Genomic DNA, 26,305 nt, shown 5'->3' with positions numbered 1-26,305 from the left:
CGAGTACAAACAACAAACAAATAAGTAATCAACCTGAGAGTTGACAATTGTTTCATTATCGGCTTATTTGTTATTGTATCATAGTCATGAAGTGGTTGTATAATGGTTATATAGTGGTTCTCAAAACCACCAAGTCTAGAGGAGGTTTATGTTGCATGTTTTATGTGAGACTTGAAGAATATTTTAAAACCGTTGGTTCTGAACTGGAACGCATATTAGGTTTTAATGATTGCAATAAAACTGGGCCAACTGTCTGTAACATGGTTTTATAGAAATCTACAGGAGGTTGTGGAAACTGCGAGGACTGCATGGAAGGTTTTGAGATTAGGTTTTGAAGGACGCTATAAAACTCTGATACAACCTTGATTGTTACTTGGGTATTGTCACATAATAGTTGCCTACATTTTTTGTAGACATTGAAAAAAAAATCGGAGGTAATTACCTTCAGTATAACTTGAACTCGCTCAATATTAATACACAGCTGGAACAAAGTTAATTGCCTACACTATGGATGGAGATCCGACGTGGTAGCGTACCAGATTTCTATCCGTGATGTAGACAATTACCTTGAAAGTAGATTTTTGCACAGAAAAACTATATCAACGTTTGTTATAATATTGATATAAAGGTATCAACCACTGTTTTAATTATGTTACGGCTAGAGGTATTTTTGATATAATTTTTGTTATTTTAACAACTAACCAGAAAAATTTATAACACATTTTGTTGCAATATTTTTCTGAAATAAATAACTCCCCTTGTTATAATTTTGTTGTGCATTCTTGATCGGGGATCTTCCAGCAGAAGAAACTCCGCCTGGAAGAAGCGAATTGCAAGAAGATAGAGCAGTTGTGCCGTCATCAAGAAACACGCAAGTTTGATCAGAACCTCAACGCATCCCGCAAAGGCTTCGTGCCGCGAGTCGAGATGTTCAGGGATAAGAATGGGAGCAACTTGATAGACGAACCGTGTGGTGATCGAAAGGTAGAAGCAGCACTTCGAGGAACACCTAAATGACGCTTAGAGTACAGGCAGTGAATGTCAAGGCAGCGGAGGAGATGACTACGTCAATTCGACGGACGATGAAAATCAACCAGCCCCCACATTACATCTTTTAAAACATAAAATGGAGTGAGAAAATTTTCGAGCAATTACCGTCCTAAATGCCGCCTACAAAGTGACATCCCTGATCACAGACGACAGACCAGATCTTTACTGTACGGCAAATCCTTCAAAAATGTCGTGAACATCTGGTCCCAACGAACCATCTGTTTATGAAATAATAAAATTAAAGGCAGCAACGGTAGTATATACACCGCGTAGAGCTATGGAAAATCATGGACGAGAACAGCTTTCCCGGGAAGCTTACGAGACTAATCAAAGCAAATGTGCAAAACTGTGTGAAGATTTCGGGCGATAACTACAGTTTGTTCGAATCCCGTCGGGGACTACGACGAAGTGAAGGACATTCGTGCCTGTTGTTCAATATGGCGCTAGTAGGTGTCATGCGGAGAGCCATTGACTGTTTATATGTTTCGCGGATGAAAAGGTGGCAGGAATGTACATTCACTCGTCTCAAACGTTGGGCAACTAAAGCTTGACTGGTGGTGAATGCTTCAAAGGCAAAGTACATGCTAGGGGGCGGAACCGAGCGCAACAGAGCCCGCCTGGAAAGCAGTGTTAGGATAGACGGAGATATCTTCGAGGTCGAGGAATTCATCCATTTTGGACCTTTACTATCGGCTGATAATGATCTTAGTCGTGAAATACGAAGGCGCATCATTTGTGCAAGTCGGGCCTACTACGGGCTCCAGAAGAAACAGGCGTTTCAGTATTATCTGTTTAGATGTAAATCAATAAATAATAACTGAGCTACAAAACGATCACTCAAACGACCCAACATCAGTACGAACAGAAGTCCCCCGGTGGAACACGCGTCAACCCGGCTGGAAAAATAAAAAGAATAATCAAATCAATTTAAATTGTTTAATAATTCTATCCAACATTCTAACATTGTTCCCAAAACCCTCGAAGCTTCCTAAAACTTCTCCAATCTCTGAATTGCCCTTAAATTGGAAAACGTAGCTCCAATATTTTTCTCCGAATTCGGAAGTTCTTTCACTGTGTTTAATCTGTACACCACTGTTGAATGTAATTCGTTTATGTGTTCACAAATATAGAAAACGTGGTTCATATGCTAACCTCCCTTTCTCAGATTGGACAATGCAAATTGCAATACACCCGCTTTTATGTAAATCAACTGAGTCAGCCTGAGTTTTGCAGGATGGAGTCTGGTGTTCGTTTGAATTTTGCGCTTTTCAGAGTTCATATATATGCATGAAAGTAGACTTAAATTTACACACAATATATTCGGATTCCAACTAGTGTTCTGGAAATGAAAAATAGTTTCCTCATGCCATAGATGGCAGGCAGATAATTCCGTCTTAATCACAAGCCTTCAGTTATAATAGGCTGAAATTTACTGCTCACTTATCTCCCGATAACCATTTATCAGAAATCCCACCGCTATACATTTCACGACACAGCGTAGCATGATTCTACTAATTAATCTTCAGCTTCACCTTTCACGTCAACCACCCGGTTAAATACTGAATTATTGCGAACAAATACGATACCCAACCCATGCATGTACCGTCTCCCCTTTATACATGCACCAACTTACCGGCGATGGCGACCATTAATGCAATTTTGCTTAGATGCGACAGCTGCGTGATGATGGAAACGGCAACCAGGATCAGCACGGCGAAGTTGCTGAAGTATGACGGAAACAAACAAATCGTCGACGGGTGCATCTCGCTCGACAGGAAGGACGCGTTGGTGACGTTCAGGTGCAGTGGTGTCCGCCTGGAAGCAGCCAGCTAATGGATTGTGGGGTTGATGGGAAGAGAGGCAAAATACAGGAAAATGTGAGAAATGGAAAGCCACCTATCTGTATAGGTCGGAACATGAAATGACGGATAGGTACATAGGCTAATAAATTCCATTTTGATCGATGATGATTGAAAAGCTTTTTGACGCACGATTGAATTGGTTCCATCATAATTCTCGGATATCCCCGGAGATTTAGTGGTTCGAGTTGAGAACAAAATCTGCATTTGAGCTGTTAACTTATTTAGAGGCTTACTTTCAATCATTTTGATGAATACATTATGAGAAAATAACTTTACACACGCTTCAGGCGAAATTTAGTTTAAGCCACCGAGTCTCTTCTCTGGTATTAGGCTATTGATTTTTGGTCTAATTGCAACAACCACGTATAAATCTTATGTATGCTTCGTTGAAATCCTTCATTGTACTCGGCTCCATATGTATCTAATTCGTTCCTAGGCATACTCACCATATCGGTAACATTGGATATTCCTAACAGCAGCACGATTACTATTGCCGTTGATGTGCGTAAACCAACAGAGTCGTTGAATCGTTTACTGTTCAACGTGACAAATGCTGGCAGCATCTGAAATTTTAACAAGAGTAGAAAAGCAACAGTCAGCAAGCATTTGCGTTACGTTTTCCGAAAGGGTTGCATACGTGTCATGACTTATGATAAATCTCCCACCGCACAGATTTGAGCATTTGCGTAAAACTGTCAGGTCGTTCAGAAGCAGTATGGCACGACTCGTTAAAGCGATAAATTATTCGTTGGCAGATGAGGCAGCTTTCCTATGCTGGAATGGGATGTGAATAAGTGAACTGGCTCAAATGGAAAGTGAATTAAATTTCACTTCATTTCCATTTATCGTATGACGAAGATGGGTGGGTTCGTCCAGGATAAACGACCTTCTATCTTGTGTTGTGCCGTTCTATGCACTTGTACAGAATTTAGATGCATAGCGTTTGCCTTAACTACACTGTCGTAATGTAGGGGAAGGGGTGGGGGTGGGTCAATTTGCCCTAGCTAAGCAAAGACTGCTTTTATGTCTTAGTAGTAACGATTTTCACAGACATTTTTGCCTCATGCAACAGTGAAACAATATAGCTAGCTGATGTCATCTTGAAATTGCAGAAAATCTCGACCATTTTGATAATTTTAACATTTCCATAAAGTGATGATATTGTGCTGCCGGAAAACTCATGAGGCAAAACGCCTTTTAGTTAGCAGCTTCTAGGAAACAACGCACCACGCGTCGGCGAATCAGAATGCGGGCATTTTTTTTGACAGTGCATGGAAACGCGTAGTACACTGTAGGTAGTCCCACTAGGGCGTTTTGCCTCACCGAAATGTTAAATGTTTTAGCAAAATGAGGAAAATTTTTATTTTCCTACCTTCCTTTTGATTATTTTGCCACTTTTTTCGCCTATCCTACATAATTTTAGGTCAAGTTTCGTTACGAACATCTCAAACACAGGAAATATGAGGGAATACCCAAAAGGCGTTTTTATTATTTCACGCATGCTACGACGCTGCAAAGCTGAAATAATGAAAATGACAATTGTGCAATGGTGGAATTAAATGGACAGTACTTAATTCGTCTTAGACGGTTGAATACATTCCACTAAAAGAGCTTATATATTTTTCTGACAATTGTGCGTTGCTTCTGTAATTTTATGGGATGCCCTAAAAACGCGAGTGAAATTATTTATCGAATTTTTCGATTCAGATCAATTTTCCGTGGTGATTTAAAAGAGTTTCCCGTAAAACTCAGAATATTTATCAGGAATATTTTTAGTGGAAACTTAGAAAAAAATAATCGTTGAAATTTGAGAGAATGTGTTATGGGAATTCAGAATTATTTCACATATAATACTAAAAAGGTCCCGATGTGGAAATAGATGGGATGCGATTTGAGGTTGTCGACGAATTCATATATCTTGGATCACTCGTTACATGTGGTATTGACGTTAGCCGCCAAGTTAAAAGACATGTTGCGCTCCAAGTATGACTTTCTGCGGTTTGCGTAGCTAGCTAAAGTCTCGCAGCCTACAGACACGGACAAAATTCAGCCCCCTGAAACGGCTGTCATCTGCATACAATATGATTGAAGCCGAAAACTTGGTGCTAAACTTGGTGCTAGCTGTCAAGCTCAGGCTTTAAGCACGGAATACAGTGACGCATGCGACAATATCGCTCGAGAAGAAATTTAATTCGAATAAAAAAATAAAGAAACAGTTTTTTAAAAGCGCTAAAATATGTTTCAATAATGTATTGCAATTATCTCTATAGCTGATTGGTTAATTTCAGATACACATGTTTCGTTATAGCGCAAAAGTTATCAGCACTGTATTTGTCACAATAACAAATACCAAATTGTTTATAACAAAAAAAATTTGTCAAGTCTGCCTGATAAAAAGATATTTTAGTTACTAGATAAAGATTGTCGCTGTCGTCGCTGTCCGGAACATCTTTTGCTGACGAGGATAGGGGAGCTAAATGTCAAAGAAGGAAAATCCATACGATTTGACAGGTATGTACCACACATGTTTCGGACAGCAGAACAAAGGGAACCAAAGCGACAATCTTTATCTAGTAACTAAAATATCTTTTGCCTGATACCCATGTTGATATCTTGACGATTTGATAGATGTCTGAAGGAATTTGACAAATATTTGGCATTGTGATAAAGAGTGGGCCTTCAATTTCTAATGCATCGTTCTGTTAAAAAAACAAATTTTTGCAAGTAGAAAAAATAAGACTGCAAACCAATTAACTGATTGATCAGCAATGATTCATTTTTCCTCCAAATTTAAGAACACTATTCTTGTTGGAATCTGAAGCAAAATTTTAAAAAATCGCTGGTATCTCCAGCAGTTTTCTGTTCATGTTTAAATTTTGTTGAAATAAATAAAATAATTATTTATTTTGTTGCTCAGATATGCGGCGTAATTGCAAAGTGCATTGATCCAAATTCCGTAGTAAAAATAACGCGTTCAATCACCAAAACATACAAAATTTGAATCTCGTGATTCAATCTGCAGAAGATAGAACATAGAACCAACAACTGTGCAACAGTTTTGAGCTTTTGATTCTGAACTTAAATTAATCTGAGGCATCTGCTGGGAGAATGCATGTTTCAGATTTATATTAAAATTAAATGCAGCAGAACAATTTGAATCACTACTAATCTGATTTAATACTTAGGTTACTTAGGATTCTTAAGATTAACTCATTCTCATAATCGATAAAAATTCAAATGTTACACATTTGCGACATGAGCAGTATGGTTAGGTTTCTCGTCAGCTAAAAGAACTTTTTCCGGTGCATGATCATTGGCAGCTCGATAGTTATTATTTTTAGTCTCTTGACTTTTACGCTAAGTCCATTATGCTTCAAAAACTATTATTCTGTCAACACACAAGTGGTCCAGTTTAAAGCGAAATTTTATCCACAATGCGACATCCACTTCCAGTTGGATCAGATCAAATGTAAAGAAAGAAGGTTCCAATAGTGTTTCATAAAACACATGTCGGTGACACGTACAATGACTAAGTAGATTAATTTATCTTAGTTTCGACGCCCACATTATAGTGAGCTCAAGTTTGTAACCAAAGAGTTAATGCGTCAAGATCAAATAGATGAATTAAGTTCGTCAACTGAAAAGTAGTTGCTGTCTCATATCTCATAGAGGCAGTTCAATAATTATCGTATAACCCTGCTTGCAGGGCAAGATTACTTTTAATAGATTTACGTTTTAATGGTTTTGGGAGGTGCACCAGCCTTTTTTAAGACTGGGTATTTTTTAAATCTTCGAACTGGCACTTTCAAGTTTAGGGTAAATTTTGCATTTCGGATCCCTAGAGGAAGTGCTATATCCGCTTATATCTTTCAAATGCGACGTGTGATACAGGCTAAAAAAGGAAGTTTGAAATGAGCATCGGATGTTTATAAATCGCTGAGATTTTCAACTATCTGAAATGAAAATATTCTTCGTTTTGGAAAGTGCAACACATTTTGGACACCCCCCTTTTAGTCTGCTCAAAAATGAATTTACAATTTGCACAGGTCATTTGATATCTTTCGATTGACAAGCATCAATGAGAAAGTTGCAGCGATTTAAATTTTTAATTTCAACATGAACTGATTGTGTTCGTTCCGAGATATTCAATGATGTATGCTTTGAAGCGTAACGCATTGTAACGCTTGCCTTCTTGAAAAAATAGATTTCATCAACATTTCATCCAAATATCGTTATTTTCGCACATTAGGGTCTCGCCGACATTTCTCACCAACACGAACGCAGGTTCGTGGTTGCAAACAATCCCATTTGATTTTGCCGTGACAGCTGCTCGTGGTTGCAAACAAACCGAGTAAAAGTGTGAGTGAAACGTGCGTGTACGTACACGATCGCTGAAAGCCTAATGAAACTAGTTATAATACATTCGCAGCAATCTTATTTGCAAAAAGACCATGCGGGATTCAGCAGCGGCTTTGAATTTAGTTCAGATATCAATTAAATGTCAACAGGAGGGTTCAAAATATGTAGGGGTCCAAATCAAGTTGGTTACCCTAATTTTCCGGTAAATGAGACGGACCTTAATGTTTGTTTTCACTCCTGTTCTGATAAACTTATTTCTCGAAGGACCTTAGCCGGTCGTGTGTTTACTGTGAAACACTATTAAATTTCCGGGTCAGGCATCCCTAAATTGTCAAAATCGAATGATAATTGTGGTCATCTACAGCATCTTACGAGGGCTAACGGCCGCTTATTTTAGGCTCTTTTAGTGGAATGTCTAGGGTAACTGTCCTATTTTGGACCCCTAGAGGAAGTGCAACCCAATATATGCTTATATCTATTGAAATACAGGTTCGGTATGGGCGGAAATGACACCGTTTCAAAGATGAAAGTCTTATTTATGAAAAATAAATTCGAAAAGAGCTTCAGTTAGTGATAAATCAGTGAAATTTGCCATTTTCTGAAATGAAAATATTCTTCGTTTTGGACAGTGCAACATATTTTGGACCCCTAAATGTACACATTTTGGACACCCCCAATTTAGTCTCTTCAAAGTCGAATTTCTAATTTACCCTGGTCAATTGAGTCGAAGCCAAGTCTTATCTTTCGATTGGCATGCATTAATGAGAAATTTCCTGCGTTTTAAATTCACAATTTTGACAAAAACTTATTGTGTACGTTCTAAGATTTTCAGTGATGTATACTTTTAAGCGTAACGCATTGTAACGCTCGCCTTCTTGAACAAACTAATTTCCTCGAAATTTCATCTAAATATCGCTTTTTCGCACGGGAAACCAGTGAAATAGATGCTGAACCATGTTAATTTCCAGAAGCCAATGGGGGATTTAGCAGCGGCATTGTTTTTGGTTCAGAAATCAGACAAATGTCGCTAGGAGGGTTCAGGAAAAAGTATGGGGTTCGGGGGGAAAGCAGTATGGGGTTCGACTTTTTTCATACTGTGTATCAAGTGTGATATCACAAAATAAAATTTGAAATCGAAAAATTGCGTTTATTAATGCAGTAGAAGGAAAATCCAGCCCCGTACTGTTAACCGTTTTTAATCAGATTGCTCCTAAAATTTTTGAGAAGAATTTAAAAAAAACTTCCCGTATGTTTTTTCGTGCATTTTTTTTTCAAATATTATCCTTAGACTTCTTCTTCTTCATGCAACCATTATTCGCCAATAATTCATGAGGATGGTAATGATCGCTGCGATGACAAACAACACAAGACAAACGTCAAATAGATTGCACCTTACCAGAACATGTTAAATTGTGGCGGCTATCGAAATTAATTTATTGGCTTTTTTCAGTGATAATTTAAGCCGAAATTTGATGATAATTATATTGTGGCAGCTATCACCGCACGTAAAATGCTGGATAAATGACGAAATCAGAACAATATAACTTATGTTATTGAAATTTAAATTTTCACGATCGAAAATCATTTTGCGATACATAATTAAATACCCACGCGAAATGTACGGTACAATATGAACGGAGCTTTAAACTTCGAGAACAGCACTAGCGCCACACCAACAAACGGTGGCTTCAAGAACTAGTGCTTGTTTCATGGGGTTGACAAAATTAGCTCTGTACTAAGGATTGAATCCAAAACAGAATGAAAAAGTCTCTCACATATTAGGGATCCTATAATGAGAGATATGCGAAAGCGGCCATTGTAAGCCAATCGAGCATTGAGAGCTGTCAAAGCGTGAGCCAAATGAACGTTGTTATTGTTGCAGATTGAGACGAGGTTGAGAGGTATTGAGATAGATTTTAAGAAAAATTTAAAGAAATAAACAATTTGTTTTACTTTCGCGAGTAGAAGTAATCTAGTTTATGTATCGTGTTTCGCCTATTTGTATTGCACTTTTATTTTAGTGATAATGCTTATTTAAACACTGTTAGTGGACAGACCAACATATTCCAAATTGTTATCAAATGCAAAGTCATATACAAGCTTCAACATTTTGCACTGCGGCAAGTGTTAGAAGCGTTTGCAAACAAAAGTAACAGCGTTGCTAAATCGTCTGGAAAAGTATTTGCATATCTCTCATTATAGGATCCCTATCACATATCATCTCTGTATACATAAACGATATGTAGCATACCATGAAAGACTTTTTTCGCAAGCTGTCATGATAAAGAATTGATTTAGGAGGCTATAGGGTTACCGCTATCATGTACTCAAATCAATACCATTCGAAAACGAAGAATTGGTGCGCAAATTGTATTACTTATCATTTTTGTGATTTTTTCCAGCAGTGAGGATAACAACAAAACACGAAACAAATTGAGTCTAAATGGCTTGTTTTGCAAATGTTATTGATATAGGACCATGTTAATAATAATGGAACAGATACCCTACCTAATGATAAATTTCTTTTAAAATGCTTCAAACGCGGGCAGCTCTGGTTCTGATGATCCTTTCAACTTGTTCTACACAAATGTGCGGTCCCTAATACAAAATGAGCGAGAACAAAGCTGCTTAGGTACTTGGTGGCGTGGTGGAAAATTGTGAATAGTGAAGACGCATGAGTCACCAGTTGTTCCAAGTGTACAAAAATGCAGACATCGGCAGACTGATAAAATACGGCAGATTACAGTGGGCTGCACGTGTAGTGCGTATGTCGGAAAAGGAACAATCAAAAGTCATATTTAGCAGAGAACCTGGAAGAGGATATCTGCTCCGGCGGGGTAAACCCCGCACACGAGCGACCTGGAATAAGACATTACATTCGTTCTTTTCGGACTACACCATAATAATACTAAAAATCATGCCGACGGAAATTCAAACGAATTTTCTATGGAATATGAGAAGGATTTACGCTAGAAGTTGAGAAAAATTTGTGGCGGACATTTCCGATAGAAATTCAGAAGAAATTCCGATAGAATTCAGAAGAATTTCTGATAAAAATTTAGAAGAATGGCAATGAATATTCAAAAGAATTTTCGATAGAAATTGGGAAGAATTTTCCATGGAAGTTTTTTCATGAGAATTCATTAAATTTTCCATAATGGAAGTGTGCTTTTGGTGGCATGCCAAAATCGTCATTATTGTCGGTAAAAATCACGGAAAACTATGAGAAGTGGTTCGCTTGTGGCAACTCTTTTCTTGTTGGTCCTTAACTTCGGCCCAAGTTGAAATGGTGCTGACATTTCCACACCAATGCAATGACTTAGTTACTTATAGATCATGTACACCTCCGGTGGTACAAGGAATCGTACACTTATTACGTAAGCAATTTTTCTGGATTTTTCGAACCCCCCTCCCCCCATGTAAGATTTTTTTCATACAAATGATTTTTTTATTTATATGGAGCGTAAGATATTGACCGACCCCCCTCCCCCCTGAAGGGCTTACGTAATATGTGTACCACCCTCAAAGGGACGACTTGAAAGATCTCCATCCACAGCGATGTCCAGCTATCGCTTTAACCTGTTGCCATGTTAGATTTCGGTATACATCTTTTATTTCTTTATTGAGGCATCGCCACAATGGGCCTCTGGGTCTGCCTCTTCTGCGATGTCCCGCTGGGTTCCAATCTAATGCTTGTTTACAGATTTCGTTTCCGCCCCTACGTAGAGTGTGGCCGACCCAGCCCCATCTCCGATCCCGAATTTCTGTTGCTATCGACCTCTGGTGACAACGGCGATGGAGCTCGTTGTTTGAGATCCAGTTATGAGGCCATCAGGCCCGAATTATATATCGCAGGCATCGGTTGATGAACACCTGCAACCGTTGAGTGTTCTCCACTGATACACACCATGTTCCGCTAGCCTATAACACCACAGAATTCACGTCAGAGTTAAAAATTCGTAGTTTGGTGCATTCACTGATCTGCCTGTTTTCCCAGCAAAGGCAGCCCTTGCTTTCTTGATCCGTGCGCCTATGTTGATCTTGGTACCGCCATCTGACGCCATCTGGCCACTAAGATAAGCTTTCAACATTCTCTACTGATTGCCCGGCTACTGTGAAACTGGAAGGGGTCACCGTGTTTACATCTAACGATGTGGTTTTGTTGACGTTGATGACTAAACCTGCCGAAGAGGAGCGCTCGGCAAGGTCGTTGAGCTTACTCTGCATATCAGAGCGCCGTTGAGTGAGGATTGCAACGTTATCAGCCAATTCGAAGTCGTTTAGGTGCTCCATGCCATTTAGGTAGCCCGCGGTTTGGTTCACGGTCAATCGCACCTACTAGAATTTCGTCGATTACGATGAGGAACAGTAACGGTGATAGGATATACAATGTATATCTATAGGATGTATCCTTCCCTCACACCAGCCGACACGACCCGTCAGTTGACCGAAAATGAAGGTACGCAATTACCACTGGTGTCAACGCAATCAAGAAATCTTGCTATATGGATGATGCATTAGTGGGAGCTAACACTCTACCTGAAGTAATAGAGTTATAGAATGAAATAGTTGGTGTGCTAGAGAGAGGGTACTTGAGCGTATACAAATTTTGAATTTTCAGGAACTTTTAGCAGACGTTCTGGAGCAGCAGCGTGAACAAAGTGTTGAAATGGAGGATCCTAGCATCAACGTTGTTATAAAAACACTAGGTATCCAGTTAATGGTCAAATCATAATCTTTCTCCCAACACATCAGACTGGCGAGAATATTTTTCATACGAAACGAACAAACCTAAGTCAAATTGCTAGAATCTACGACCCGTTGGGTTTTTTAAGTCCCACGCTAACGGCGGCGTAATTGATAATGCGTGAGCTGCGGTCACTGAATCTCGAATGCGTTCCAATCGGTTCCAGCAGCTATGATGCATTGGTGCAACTGTAGATGGACCAGCAGCTTGTCAATTTAAACAACTTGAAAATCCCTTGATGAATCCTAACGCAGGATGCGTGTAAAATTGAACTTCATGATTTTGCGGAAGCATCGGATTTCGCATAGCGTACGCCCATTTATGCCCGACTCAAGCGTGCAGATGGCACCGCATAAATAAAGTTAATATGCAGCAAATCACAAGTGCTCCCATGGAAGACGAACAAGCAAAAGCAGATTACCTCACCCTGGGCAGAGCTATTGGCGGCAGTATTACAATCAAGACTGACATTGAAGATATTAGGATCGCTTGAGGTTGGATTACTTTGAGGGGCGACTCTCAAATTGTCCTTTGGGAAGAACCATTAATTACGTAATGCAAAAAAAATCCATTTTAACCCTCCCCCCACATCACACTTTTATGAATCATTTAAAAATTTTGTTTGGATTGTCACACTTTGGGCAACTCCCTCGTCCCTCTAAGCGTTACATAATTTATGGATGCTCTCTATGCTAGATTTGGCGATTTACATTGGAAATCGTGTCAGCTCTGCCATCTGGCGTTATATTCCATCAAATGAAAACCGCTGATTGGTTATCTAGTGGAACTTTTCCGAAGGATATGCAAGCTCTCTATTAATGGTGGAATGGCCCAACGCTGCTTCACTTGAATTATCCGGTTTAAATTTTTAAATTACAAAGTCACCTGCCATGTTGGACGACGAAATACCTGAAGTGAAGAAGACGGTGCAGCGAGAAGGTTTTGCTCTGGAATTGAAGAAACTACAAGCAAAGAAACCTGATCAGAAGCTACTGCCATTCTGTGTCTTGTAGCCTTTTATCGATCTTAGCGATGGAGTACTAAGGGTAGGTCTATATGACTGCTAGCATCAAGCTATGCTGCCTGAGAAACACCCTTTAACTGTCAATATAATCCGGTGTCAACACCAAGCCAACCTTCACATCGGCCAACGAGACCTTTTAGTGCCAACAGTGAATTACAATGCATTGCTGAATTATTTTCTAACGATCAACATAAATTGGGTCTAGATGTGTTTTGTATGCAACGTGGGATAATCAGGTCCTTCATTCCACCTGGTAGCTCGCATGTTGGTGGGATTTGGGCAGCAGGAGTCAAATCCGTGGAGATACTTCTCCGTCGCAGACCAGAATGATTTTCGTACCATTACTCCTGCCCTTTTCCTGATTGGTCGAGAGTTTCAGGCAATAATGAAATCGTCAATGAGAACGGTCCGTCGCGCTGCAGTGGATGTTGGCTGGTATCATCGAGCTGATTCCTGACAAAGATGGTCATACACGTGTCGTTCGCCTTGCATTACCAAGTGGATCAACAGCAACTGGAGCTGTGAAGAAAATTTGTCTAATTTCATTGTACACCGAAACAGGTCCATCGGACTAGTGGCTTGAAATGGTGCATTTCAACGTGAATGAGGATGTTACGCTTGGCAACATGGTCGACATTTTGATGGTTAACTGACGTTTCGATGTTATATTACATCTTCTTCAGAAATTTACACGAAAGTAATGCACATGAAGGGAATGCCAAAAAGAGCGTAAATCTAAACGATATTATCACCTAAATGTATGCATTTTGTATTGCATTATGTCACTTTTTATACGAATAAGTGTCATAATGCTATATAAATTGCATACATTTAGGGCGAATTTGTTGGAAAAGATCCATGTGTAGTGTGATGTGCCCAGAATAGTGTAATTTTCAACGTCTTCATTATTTACGCGCTGATTTTTTTTTTTATTTTTTTTCTATGTAGCTATAACAATAACAGCTATAATGATATAATGTAACATCAAAACGTCGGTAAATGGATAATAAGTGGTTGTTTAATTGCATAGAGACTGCAAAGCCGAAAAAAAATCCTGTGATTCAGTAACTCAGTCGATAGCTACTCCGTGACTATATTGTATGGTAACCCTAAATCTTCTATACCCAGTTTAATCGAAGCTGAATAAAGTTAGTTATAAGTTTGAATCTTCCAAGAGCAGACGCGAGTTTTTATTTGCCCTAATACAGTCCATATTTTCGCCCTAATACAGTCAGCACAACCATAAGTCATACTCAGAATGTCGGTCAATAACCCGGTGAAAATGGTTCTCGATAGCGATCCGACGTGGACAACAAGGCGAGGTGCGCAGCGAGCAAGTGGAAGACGATTTGGGAACCCTCCGTGGACAAGGTTGGATACTTGCAGTTATATCGGCCGCGCTGAATGGAGACGGATTTTATATACTGCAGAGGCCATTAGTTTGAATAAATGAAATGAAAGAAAATCCATTCTCAGAATGTCGCAGCAAATGGTGGTCACAAGCTATAACGGAACAACAGGATGTTTTCCAAGCTGTTATACTGTCTATGATCGCATATCAGTCCCATTTTGACTGGATTTCCTCTTCAAACACATAGGACAAATAGATATGCAATTGTGGGCAGTATATGACTTGAACAAAAATTAGTTGAGCAAAAGTTATATTTTTAGCAACAAAACATGGCTCGATTTTGCTCCGGAAATCGAGTCGCTTTGTACACTGATCACAGAAAAAACATTTCATATGTATTCCTTAACTGAGAGATTGTTATATAAAATTTGCCAAATTCTTAATAATTTATTATTGATTTATTTTGAAGACAGAATCAAACGGTAATAATATGTAGACAAATTTGATTATAACAATCAGGATCAGTCAAATGACTCTCAGAGACATTAATTGCTCAATTCTCCAATCCCGTGAGGATGCATGGGAAGGATATTTTATTTTATGTGGCAAAATACAAAGCGTGCCAACAATTACTGTGCTGTTCTTGGACAATCCATTTCACGCTGGATGATTATGCTTCCCCTGGGTACCCAGCGAATTATATGTAAAACCACCCACGCAGGGGATTGTGGTTTAATATGCACCCCTTAAGCTTTTATAAAAACTTTATAAAAATAAAAGTATATGAAAACTTTATAAACTCAACCATCCAATCATTTCAAGGTTTACGAAATTATCTATACATTCATCATTATTTCAATATTTTTTTTTGTTATTGATTAAATTATGTTTAAAAATATATAATATATGTAAGTGTCTACGACAGACAGCCAGACGGCCAAGACGACAACCATGTAGGTTGGTTTCTTAGCGAATTTTCACAAAAAGCTAAAGGAAAGAAGAAGAAGAAGCTCATATTGTTGAGTTTCAATCAAAATCAATGATTTTTTTCATTCTTTCCGTTACATCTCGATACTCAATAACAAATGTTTGCTCAGAAATATAGCATACACTATATTACGAGTAATGTGCTGCGTTGAGCCGATGTGTTCCACAACGAATGCGTTTTCGACAATTCTCCCCAGATAGATAAGTGGAAATATGATGCAGCGGAAAAACAATACTGAGAATAATACACAGTTTTTTTTTCTCCATTTGCTCTATTATAAATCCGCTGGCTGTTTTCCGGTTCTCGCTACCCGCTAACGATGCCATTGTGTATTTCTAAGTTCTGTTTGCACTTCAGTAAAAGACAAAGGTGTCTCACGTTCAGCGATCCAAATGACGATGGTTTATTTTTTATTTTATTTCATAATGATTTATACTTCTTCTATTTCTGCTCCGTGAGCAGCATGAGAAAGTTAGCCTGCCATGGGACTACGCTGGGATGACAATGCAGGCGAAGTACAATGAGAGGTAATGGACCCGCGCGGTACCGACACCGAGTAATCGGGGTAGAAGAGGTTATCCGGAGACACCGGCAGATGTTCAGGAAGTGAAAGCATTTGAATATGGTTGTGCGATTTTCATGGGTATAGAAATCCCGACAGGATGGGGTGTGCCTGTCTGTCTAGCTGTCCTTTTTTATTCTTGCCAGGCGTGGATTATTCCTATTGTTATCTATCTATCTGATGCTGGAACAAGTGATAAAAACTTCAGCGTTGATTTTTTATACTCTGTAATGTGTTTGTAATTCAGCGTGATGAAAAGAAGTGCAATCTTTTGTTGCGCTTTTATATGTATAACATATTCATTGTGCCATTCATCAAAAAGTTTGATTAATGCTGCAAGCAATCTGACAATCTGAAAGTACTAAAACAAAAATCATATAAAAAGGAACATTGTCACTAAAATAATAATGTGGGAGTAGATAATAAATATGAAGTAAGGGAACATCCATAAATGACGTAACGCTTAGATGAGGATGTGGTTGCCTCTAGAGTAACGACCCATACAAAATTTCCAGATACTTTCAAAAAGTGTGACATAGGGGGGAAGGACTGGAGGTTGAAAATGGCCAATTTTTGCGTTACGTAATTAATTCCCTAAAAAGGAATTGAAAATTTCCACATAGGGGAATGGTTCGACACTTCATCTCATAGCTCCCATTTCCATTCCATCAAAAACAAAGCAATGGAAAGGAATTTGACTTGTTTCTTATTTTTGTTATTTTTTTCAGCAGTGAGCATGCATGTTAGCAAAAAGAAGCGACGAGATTGATGTTGTATTTCTTTGTTTTGCGATGAGATGAATATATGTTTAGTGAGATGGAAAACGGAACAGTTCTCCTACATAAAGTTCTTTAAATGTTTACCTCAATAGAAACATAGCAACAAATGGAGACGCATGATGTTTGTTGTGCACATGTATAAAATTTTGCGCACAAAATATTGTGAATTTAATAGAAGGGTGGGTTTCAAAGATTTTTTCCCTTGTCATAAGACAAGTGTAGTACTATTCTATTGAATTACACCACATTGTAATCTTGTAATGTATTTGACTCGACTTGAAGAAAACAATCGCTGCATGCAATGTTCCATTTACCCTTGCATACCAACGGCGACAGAGAATCGCAATCATCAAGCTAAATACCTGAAAATCCAAACGTTCAGAAGAGGTTCCGAAACTAACGTAGATTTCAATACATCAAATTATTGCGCTTGCTTAGGATTCCACACAAACACTTGATACTACTCTCTCTATCAATCATTAGCAAATAAATTGCACGACTTACCTTGGGGAAACTTTCGGCCACCGATATGAACACGAGAATGACGATTATCACTAGCGGTGGGATGACTATCTCGAAGTGAAACGATGTACTGCAAAAAAGCAAATAATGCTTTTGTTCGACAAAAAAATCGCTTTCTCTCATCGATGGATTTTGAAACTTACCGCGGAAGCACCAGGGTAGAGAAAACGATCGCGACAAGTTGCACGACGAATGCTGCCAGCAGCGGAATAGAGCTGTGCGGCTGCCGGTATTGTGTATAGGCCTGTTCGATATCGTCATTTTTGAACCACAGCAGTGCGTTTATGTCCTTGTAGATTTCTTGGTGGCCATCGCGGCTAACAAGCTCCTTCCGGAGGCGCACTTTGTAGTCCTCGGCGGCTAATTCTTTTTCCTTCTCGTCCAAACCGGCGTTGGCTTCAGCGTCATCTGCCGGAGGCTGTTGCAGCAAATAGGTAATAGATTAAAATAAATGTAATTATCAACAGGACGATGAATTAATTAGCGAGAAAGTGCACATGGGGTGCAACATTCCCGTTTGCTCAACATACTTTAGGTTCTTCATCGTCGCGAAACACCTCCGACGGCCCGTCAGGTTCGATAACGACATCTTTAGGATCTGCGGAGCCATTCATTCGGTGTTCAGCGGGGCAGAACTGCAAACAAAATGAGGGAAAAACGGTGGTGAGTGGATAAATAGAAGAAAAGGATAAGCGTAAACAATATATAAAACCGCAAGGCAGCAGTGATGCAGTGATGGTGATGCAGCGTTGAAATGATGGTGCACTCTTTCCTTGAGATTTACATAGCACACAGTGGGTGGTAAGACGTGTACTTTTATACAAAGTTAATAATCAGTTTATTTAAACTTTCCTTCATTCATCATTATTTGAGAATTATTCGGTGCAAATGAAATATATTCTTATTAACATAAATTGCAGGGGATTTCTGGTTCATTTTTTTCACGTAGAAAATTCTTGTATATTCTGATGTAAAACGAGTCCCCACAGAAATTGTTACTTTTTCATATTATGGGTAAAATAATAAATGAAAATATTGGAAAATAAAGCTTGAGCTTGAGCTTGATTGACTGCTCGTAGTTGCTACTCCATTATGACCAGATCAGCTGTTCTTGCACAGGGAACCAACAGATGTTTGCTTTGGACTAGCTCACATCTTCAATGTACAAGTACTGGTGATCTCATTTGTTAGGTCATACTGGCGCCTGCCACGTCAGAATGCAAGTCAATGTAGGGAAGGGGGAGGAAATGATGATGCAATCACTCGCCCACTGCAAGCCGAATATACCTCTGCACTTGCCACGAGTTCATGCGGAATTTGTTGGAATTTTTGGGTTAGATTCGAGAGGCAGAGGTCCGTCTTGGTTAACGAGCTGCCAATGTGATAGATAGGAGAAAGCAACTGATGGAATTTCTAATTGGATGTTTGGAAACGCGCTTTATAGTTCATTTCCAATTCTAGCAGATTACTGTTAGAATATTCAAATTGAAGGTATAGGAATTGAGATGCAAACGGTATGGAAGTCCATTTGCAGTTCTAGCGATTGCTAGAACATGAGAAATATAGAGAAAGATACAAAGTAGGAGAATGGAATGGACCTGAGATTGAATCCACGACCTCCTGCATATGAGGCAGAAGCAGTAGCCATATGACTACCAAGCCCGCTGTAAATGAAAATATTGGAAAATAGATACGTTAAACAACATAGTGCAGAAGGAGGATGACGACTGAATCATATTTTCGTTTTTTACACTTTTTTAGACCAAAAGGTCAATGCAAATCACTTCTAGACCAAAATTTAAAAGGGCGTAACAGCCAAAATTTATTCCTTCTGATTCTTCGTCTACATATAAAGCCATTTATGTGAACAAAGAATCAGGAGGAATGAATTTTGGCTGTTACGCCCTTTCAAATGTTGGTCTAGACTTTTAGTAGTGTTCAAGTAATCACCGTTTTATCGTTTTAGTTTCATTAGATGAGTTTCCAGCTTTTGAGCAGCTGTCTACTTTTTTATAATTCGTGCTTGGTGACCCCTCAACTGGATCTGGACCTAAAACCGATAGTAACAGAAATTCGAGAGCGTAAATGGGTTGGCTGCCGAAAGAGCTGAGATGAATCTGGAAGAAAACGCAGGACTGAGATTTGGCAGGACATCGCAGCAGAGGCAGACTCAGGGGCTCGTGGCGACGAAGCTTTAACAAATAAATAAAGGCAGTCAACAGGAATATGACTTGGGTCAAAGTTGTAACGTTGGACGGATATTTTGAGCTAAATTTAAAAGGAATTTAAAAGCTTTAAACGTTTATATCTTTTTAAGCAAAATCAATCTTCTTCTTCTATCTTCTATATAATGAGTTGAGATTTCCTTCCTGACGTTTTAACTCGCGAACGGGTTGACCGATTTGCAAGATTTTTCCCCGATCGATTCGTTTTGGGATCCGCAAGATTTGTATACAAAAAGTTGGTAAATTTGACGGGGAAATGTAAAATACATTAGAATACAATTTTGGGTCAGCTGTTGAGGAAAACAAAACAAACGCACGGGAATTGATCTAGAGTGCGGTGCTGCAAATAGTACATTGTGACATTTGCTTCTCCCGGGCAAAGCTGGGTTTCTTTCGCTAGTTGACAATACATTTTGAAATTAGTTTTTATTATTGTAATTGAATTGAACAGCTTTTGACGTTTTAATTCTTTTAAGCAAAATAATATTTAGATTGAACTAAAGCTTAATTATTTATTTTAATTATTTTTGTCTTCTGCATACATTTTATTTCGTTTGAATTCATTTAGCCTTGCATGTTTTTTTTTTCTTTTGCTAGAATTGCTAGAATGCTAGAATTTGTTAAGTTGGCTTGACGATTCAAAGTCCAAAGCGGGACCAAAATACAACCCGTTTTGCGGTTTTTAAGTTCCGTTAAAAAGTTAGAAGTTTTTGAAAGTGGAAAGTGTAAAGGTAGATTGAGCGCAGTGGTATCAAAAAGTGGAGTTTTGTGGAATAAATCTTTTGGTGTCTGCCAGATATAGCTTGTTGCCGTCAGTGCGTCTGACGATTTCGAAAGACTACTCCATTTGCTGGAGGATTTATTTAAAAAAGAAGGTTAATTGAATAGTTTTTAATAGGCACTAAGGCCTGCATTTCCAACCCAAACCGAGAGTTAGCCTCGTTTATTTAAATAAAAAGTTGAACTAGAAGTTCCTGATGCCGTTTCTATTTTTTTTTTTATAAATTTCGTTTTAGAATACACTGTTCTCGTACGTTTTAGATCATTTCGTTGGTAGATTGGGATTTTTCAGACTTCTATTTCTCTGCGGTAAGTAACTATTGGGTTGAACGAGCTTAAGCGAGTACGAGGGGCAATAAGGGATAAGCAGAAAGAGTTTGGTTTCCGCAGTTTTGGCAGGTGGTTTGAAATATTCAGCCAGCAACCATTCGAGGATTTCCCCTGAGGTATTGTCTTAAGAAAGTCGGGCAAATCAACCGATTGGTGGTCTCTCACACGCGAGAGTGGCGCTGAAGCCACCAAAGTTAATAAAAACCTCATTGGCGCCCGACGTCAAAATTACCGTAAAAGATTATTTCTGCAGTTGAATTCTTTTTTACAAATACTGTGTCATAATATTTTTAATCGAATTTTAGTTTTAGTACAGTGAATTTTATGTTTGAGTAAATTGAATTTCATTTTTTATTTATTATATTTTATTTATTATATTTATATTCGTAGTAATATTGATTTTAATTTGAATTGAATTCAGCCTTGTTGAATTTTTAAAAATATTTTAGAGGAAGTGGAAAATATTCTAGTAGAAGTGAAACCGAACAGAGTAGCGATGAACGGCTGCCGAAGCGTTATTAGAGCCGGAAGTCACGAAGAGAAACGAGTAAAGAAAGAAAGAAAGACAAATGCAGGAATGACCGCCGACCACCGGAGAGCAATAAGAGCCGAAAGCCGCTAAGAGAGCAAGAGAATTTAGTGAAATTAGAAAGGAGTAAAGGTGATAAACGACCGCCGGAGGGTTCTTTCTAAAATTACGTAACGCTAAATTTTGTGATTTTGGACCCCCACCCTCCCCCTTGTAACATTTTTGTTTGGAAGGTTTATTTTTTTTTGTTTGAGTGTGTGTGAAAAGGAATGCATCGATGAGTGCGAAAACATAGATCGATCTACCCGTTCATGAGTGATATTGCCCCAAAGGAAATGCAAACTAATTTTTATATATAGAGAAAAAAAAAGAAGATAGAAGAAGAATAAGGAGATTTGATGGAAGGGATCAATGGTGCGAACGTTTAGAGGTAATCGTACCATCTACCAGAGATGCGGCAACACACACGAGCTGGGAACCGATTGCATAGTGATGATTTGCAAAGGCGCGTGATCGGGTGGTGGCCGATCAACAAGAGAATGTGTAGGTTGAGAATCAAAGGCCGGTTCTTCAACTTCAGCATAAGCAACGTCCATAGCCCACACTCCGGAAGCACTGATGACGATAAGGACGCATTCTACGCGCAGCTGGAACGTGAGTACGACAGCTGCCCATAATAGGAGATTTGAACGCTCAGGTTGGCCAAGAGGAGGAGTTTAGACCGACTATTGGGAAGTTCAGCGCTCACCGGCTGACGAACGAAAACGGCCTACGACTAATTGATTTCGCCGCCTCCAAGAGTATGGCCATTCGCAGCACCTACTTCCAACACAGCCTCTCGTATCGGTACACCTGGAGATCACCACTGCAGACAGAATCACAAATCGACCACGTCCTGATTAATGGATGGCACTTCTCCGACATTATCGACGTCAGGACATATCGTGGCGCTAATATCGATTCTGACCACTATCTGGTGATGGTTAAACTGCGCCCAAAACTATTTGTCATCAACAATGTTCGGTACCGACGACTGCCGCGGTACGACCTAGAGCGACTGAAGCAACCTGATGTCGTCACCGCATACGCGCAGCAGCCGGAAGAGGGTGAGCTCGATGGGGCCCCTCTTGAGGACTGCTGGAATACAGTCAAAGCGCAGCGGAGAACAACGTCGGATATATGGGACGAAGTCGACGGAACGATTGGTTCGACGAAGAGTGCAAACAGATTCTGGAGGAGAAGGACGGTCGCTCGCCAACGGACCAGTTCTTTACTGTACGGCAAATCCTTCAAAAATGCCGTGAATACCAGGTCCCAACGCACCATCTGTTCGTTGATTTCAAGGCGGCATACGACAGTATAGACCGCGTAGAGCTATGGAAAATTATGGACGAGAACAGCTTCCCTGGGAAGCTTACCAGACTGATCAAAGCAACGGTGAATGGTGTGCAAAACTGTGTGAAAATTGCGGGCGAACACTCCAGTCTTTCGAATCGCGCCGGGGACTAAGACAAGGTGATGGACTTTCGTGCCTGTTGTTCAACATTGCACTTGAAGGTGTCATGCGGAGAGCCGGGGTACGATTTTCAACAGATGCAGTCGATTTATTTGTTTCGCGGATGACATGGACATTGCCGGACGAACATTTGCAAAGGTGGCAGAACTGTACACCCGCCTGAAACGTGAAGCAGCAAAAGTTGGACTGGTGGTGAATGCGTCAAAGACAAAGTACATGCTTGTGGGCGGAACCGAGCGCGACAGGGAAGCAGTGTAACGATAGACGGGGATACCTTTGAGGTGGTCGAGGAATTCGTCTACCTCGGATCCTTGCTAATGGCTGATAACAATGTTAGTCGTGAAATACGAAGGCGCATCATCTGTGGAAGTCGGGCCTACTACGGGCTCCAGAAAAAACTGCGGTCAAAAAAGATTCGCCACCGCACCAAATGTGTTATGTACAAGACGTTAATAAGACCGGTTGTCCTCTACGGACATGAAACATGGACAATGCTCGAGGAGGACTTGCAAGCACTCGGAGTATTCGAGAGACGGGTGCTTAGGAACATCTTTGGCGGTGTGCAAGAAGACGGTGTGTGGCGGCGAAGAATGAACCACGAGCTCGCCCAACTCTACGGCGAACCAACCCAGTATCCAGAAGGTAGTTAAAGTCGGAAATGTACGATGAGCAAGACATGTTGCAAGAATGCCGGACAGCAACCCTGTAAAGGTGGTGTTCGCTTCCAATGCGGCAGGTACGAGACAGCATGGAACGCAGCGAGCGAGATGAGCAGACCAGGTGCAGAATGACTTAGCGAGCGTATTCGAGGATGGAGAGATGGGGCCTCGAACCGTGTATTGTGGCGTCAAATTGTTGATTCAGTGTTATCTGTTTAGATGACGACTAAATAAATGAATGAGAAGAAGAATCATCGAAGATTGAAAGGGGAGGCATACGATTGGTGGTTCACCAGAGAAGCACACTTTACCAGTTGGCGACGATTCGAAAATGAAATTCGCTTCAGATACGGAAACCCGAATAGAAGCTGGGGTCGAAAAATTGAATCAGTGTTTGCAACGTCCTTTTTCAACCAGGACATTGTTCGAACTGATATGGGAGAATATGCGCCCACATTATCGGTCGAAATTGTCAGTTTTGGAAATCGATGACTTGGAGGACCTGATTGAGGTCAATCATAAGATTGATGCTAACGACCCTATGTTCTATGGGGCAAATCAGGGAAATAGAAATGAACTCCATCACCTGGATGTGGGAAGCGATTATTCGAGTCAGGAAGATGCAACCATAAACACTCTGAAACCTGAACAACGTAGCGTCAAGCAAGTCACACCGACGAAGGGTCAACAACAGACACCATGTCCACAACAGGGACCGCAGCAGCAGAAATCGTCAACAGCCGATCGATTTCAGCGGCAGCACCAAAACCAACAACGTCAACCTAATGTTAGTTCAACCGTAGTATGCTAGAACTGTAGTAAACCAGGTCATATTTTCAGGGAATGTAGAAGTCCGAGGCAAATTCCGCATGTGGGAACAAGGGAAAGACCACGCGGAATTGTGACAGGAATCATGTCCCAATGAACCAACAGAGGAAACAGAGCAGAAATCCAACTAACTAATAGCGAAGCGTTTGAAGGGGAATCCGAACACATCGAAAAAGCAAGAATTCTAGTAGCAGACAATTTTGGTCATTCCGAGAACTCTGTTTTAAAGATCAGAGTGAGCCCCAGTGTGTGTCGGCATATCAAAGTGGGAATACTGGGAACAGAAGTCATAGCACTTCTCGACTCGAAAGCAAGAGTGAGTGTTATGAACGATTTAAACATTGTGAATTCACATGGTTTCAAGATTTTAAAAAGCAATGTAAAAATTTGCACTGCTGACGATACCGAGCTTACAATGTTTCACCTCATAAAGTAGCGACGTTAATTGTACCAGGAATTAGGAAGCCCCTGATTCTGGGCATGAAATTTTGGAAGGCTTTTCAAATCCGGCCAATGATAAGTTCCAATAATCGAATTGAAGAACTAGAACTCACGTGGACTTCAGATATTAGGGAGAAGACGGTCATTAATTACCTCAAGACAGAAGAAGATCTGTTGAGGGACGAAAAACCGTTTAACTTGTCGATGTATGTGATAGACACTGGGAACGAATTACCACAGACTTTGAGTTCGAAACCGGAGGAGGATGAAAGCTTGGACATCCCTACTTTAGAGCTTCCGGAGAATCCGCAGGAGGCTATAGACAACATCGAAACGGAGCACGAACTATCATTGCAGGAGAGAGCACAACTACAGGAAGTAATTCGTGGTTTCGAATGTACTAGTGCCGGACGTCTTAGCAAGTCTACGTTAATAGAACACGAACTCGAAGTAATAGAAGGGGCAAAACAGAGAGAGCTACCGATGTACCGTTATTCGCCGCATATTTGGGAGAAGATTGAGCAGGAATTGGAACGATGGAAGGAGCTGGATGTCATCGAGGAGTGTGTCACGGAATTCTCTAGTCCGTTAGTCCCGGTCAAAAAGGCTAATGGGAAAATAAGAGTTTGTCTTGATTCCAGAAGAGTGAAAACTATCACTAAGAAGGACGCCTACCCGATGCGAAACATATCGGAAATTTATCTTTGAAAGCTGTTAGGTAACTATACCGTGGGATAAATTATAAATTTATATTTAAAATTTATCCCACGGTATAGTCACCTAACAGCTCCCATAACCGATTTGTTGAAAAAATCGAAGAAATTCAAATGGTCAGAAGCAGCTGAAGAGGCTCTGACACAATTAAAAGCGGTTCTTACTTCAGCACCCGTTCTGGGAAACCCAGTTTTTGCCTTTCTCGTACAACGAAGTTGTACCGAAAGGCTATCATTTCACTACGAAAACGAACTTTTTACAGAAGCATCGGAGACCCACAGTGTTATATACCAATCGACTCAGCTCGACGAACTGAGCACATGTCTGTCTGTCCGTGTGTATGTACGTGTGTATGTGTGTGTATGTGTGTGCACAAAAGCTATAAAAAACATTAAACAACTTTTCGTATAGTAATCCTTAACCGATTTTCTCGCAACAAGTTTCATTCGACAGGGGACAAAGCCTTGTTGATCACTATTGAATTTTCTAACGATCGGTCATTGCGTTTGAAAGTTATGAAGAAAATGGTACATCGGACCATATATACTCCATATAAGGTTGGTGTCTCAACTAAATGCGAGAAAGGCACCACCAACGCTAGGTGGATTAATCTGGGTTTTTTTTTTATATAGAAACGGACGTTTCGCAGCTGGCAGTCGCAGCTTTAATTCAAGAATTTGACGAAGGAAAACTGATTACCTATAGGTTATTTTAGCAAGAAATTGTCGAGCATTCAACGGAAATATTCTGCTACCGAAAGAGAATGTTTGGGAGTTCTTCTAGCGGTAGAGAACTCCCGACATTACAGGCTAAAGTGGGCTGCCACCCAAGGATGGCACAGGACCCGTGAGTGATTGTTTTTCAAATGAACTTAAAATAGTGCTCATCAGTTTTATATGTATGTCAACGGTAACAAATCCTTGAAATACTTTGCTTATTGGTACCTTAGCGATCCAAAAAAAATGAGAACTCATGTTTATAGAAAGTTAATCTAGAATAGGTTATTCCAAAGGGAACGGCATAATCCTCAGTAAGCGTA

At 40.0% G+C, this 26,305-nt stretch overlaps 1 protein-coding gene across 17 annotated transcripts in view; it reads right to left on the bottom strand.

Moving 5' to 3' along the window:
* The window catches only part of LOC134213289 (adenylate cyclase type 3), a 149,327-nt gene that overhangs the window by 13,047 nt on the left and 109,975 nt on the right, over nucleotides 1-26,305 (bottom strand). For all 17 annotated transcript variants that reach the window (XM_062692200.1, XM_062692203.1, XM_062692204.1 and 14 more), the window contains 5 exons: nucleotides 17,775-17,879; nucleotides 17,388-17,662; nucleotides 17,227-17,314; nucleotides 3,359-3,475; nucleotides 2,684-2,879 (listed from right to left, as the gene is read on the bottom strand). In XM_062692200.1, coding sequence (XP_062548184.1) covers nucleotides 2,684-2,879; nucleotides 3,359-3,475; nucleotides 17,227-17,314; nucleotides 17,388-17,662; nucleotides 17,775-17,879 — 781 coding nt within the window. The remainder of the gene's footprint in view (nucleotides 1-2,683; nucleotides 2,880-3,358; nucleotides 3,476-17,226; nucleotides 17,315-17,387; nucleotides 17,663-17,774; nucleotides 17,880-26,305) is intronic.

The sequence above is a fragment of the Armigeres subalbatus genome, chromosome 2 (genome assembly GCF_024139115.2).
Source record: "Armigeres subalbatus isolate Guangzhou_Male chromosome 2, GZ_Asu_2, whole genome shotgun sequence".
Taxonomy (NCBI): Eukaryota; Metazoa; Arthropoda; class Insecta; order Diptera; family Culicidae; genus Armigeres; species Armigeres subalbatus.
This window is presented reverse-complemented; position numbering and strand designations above follow the sequence as displayed.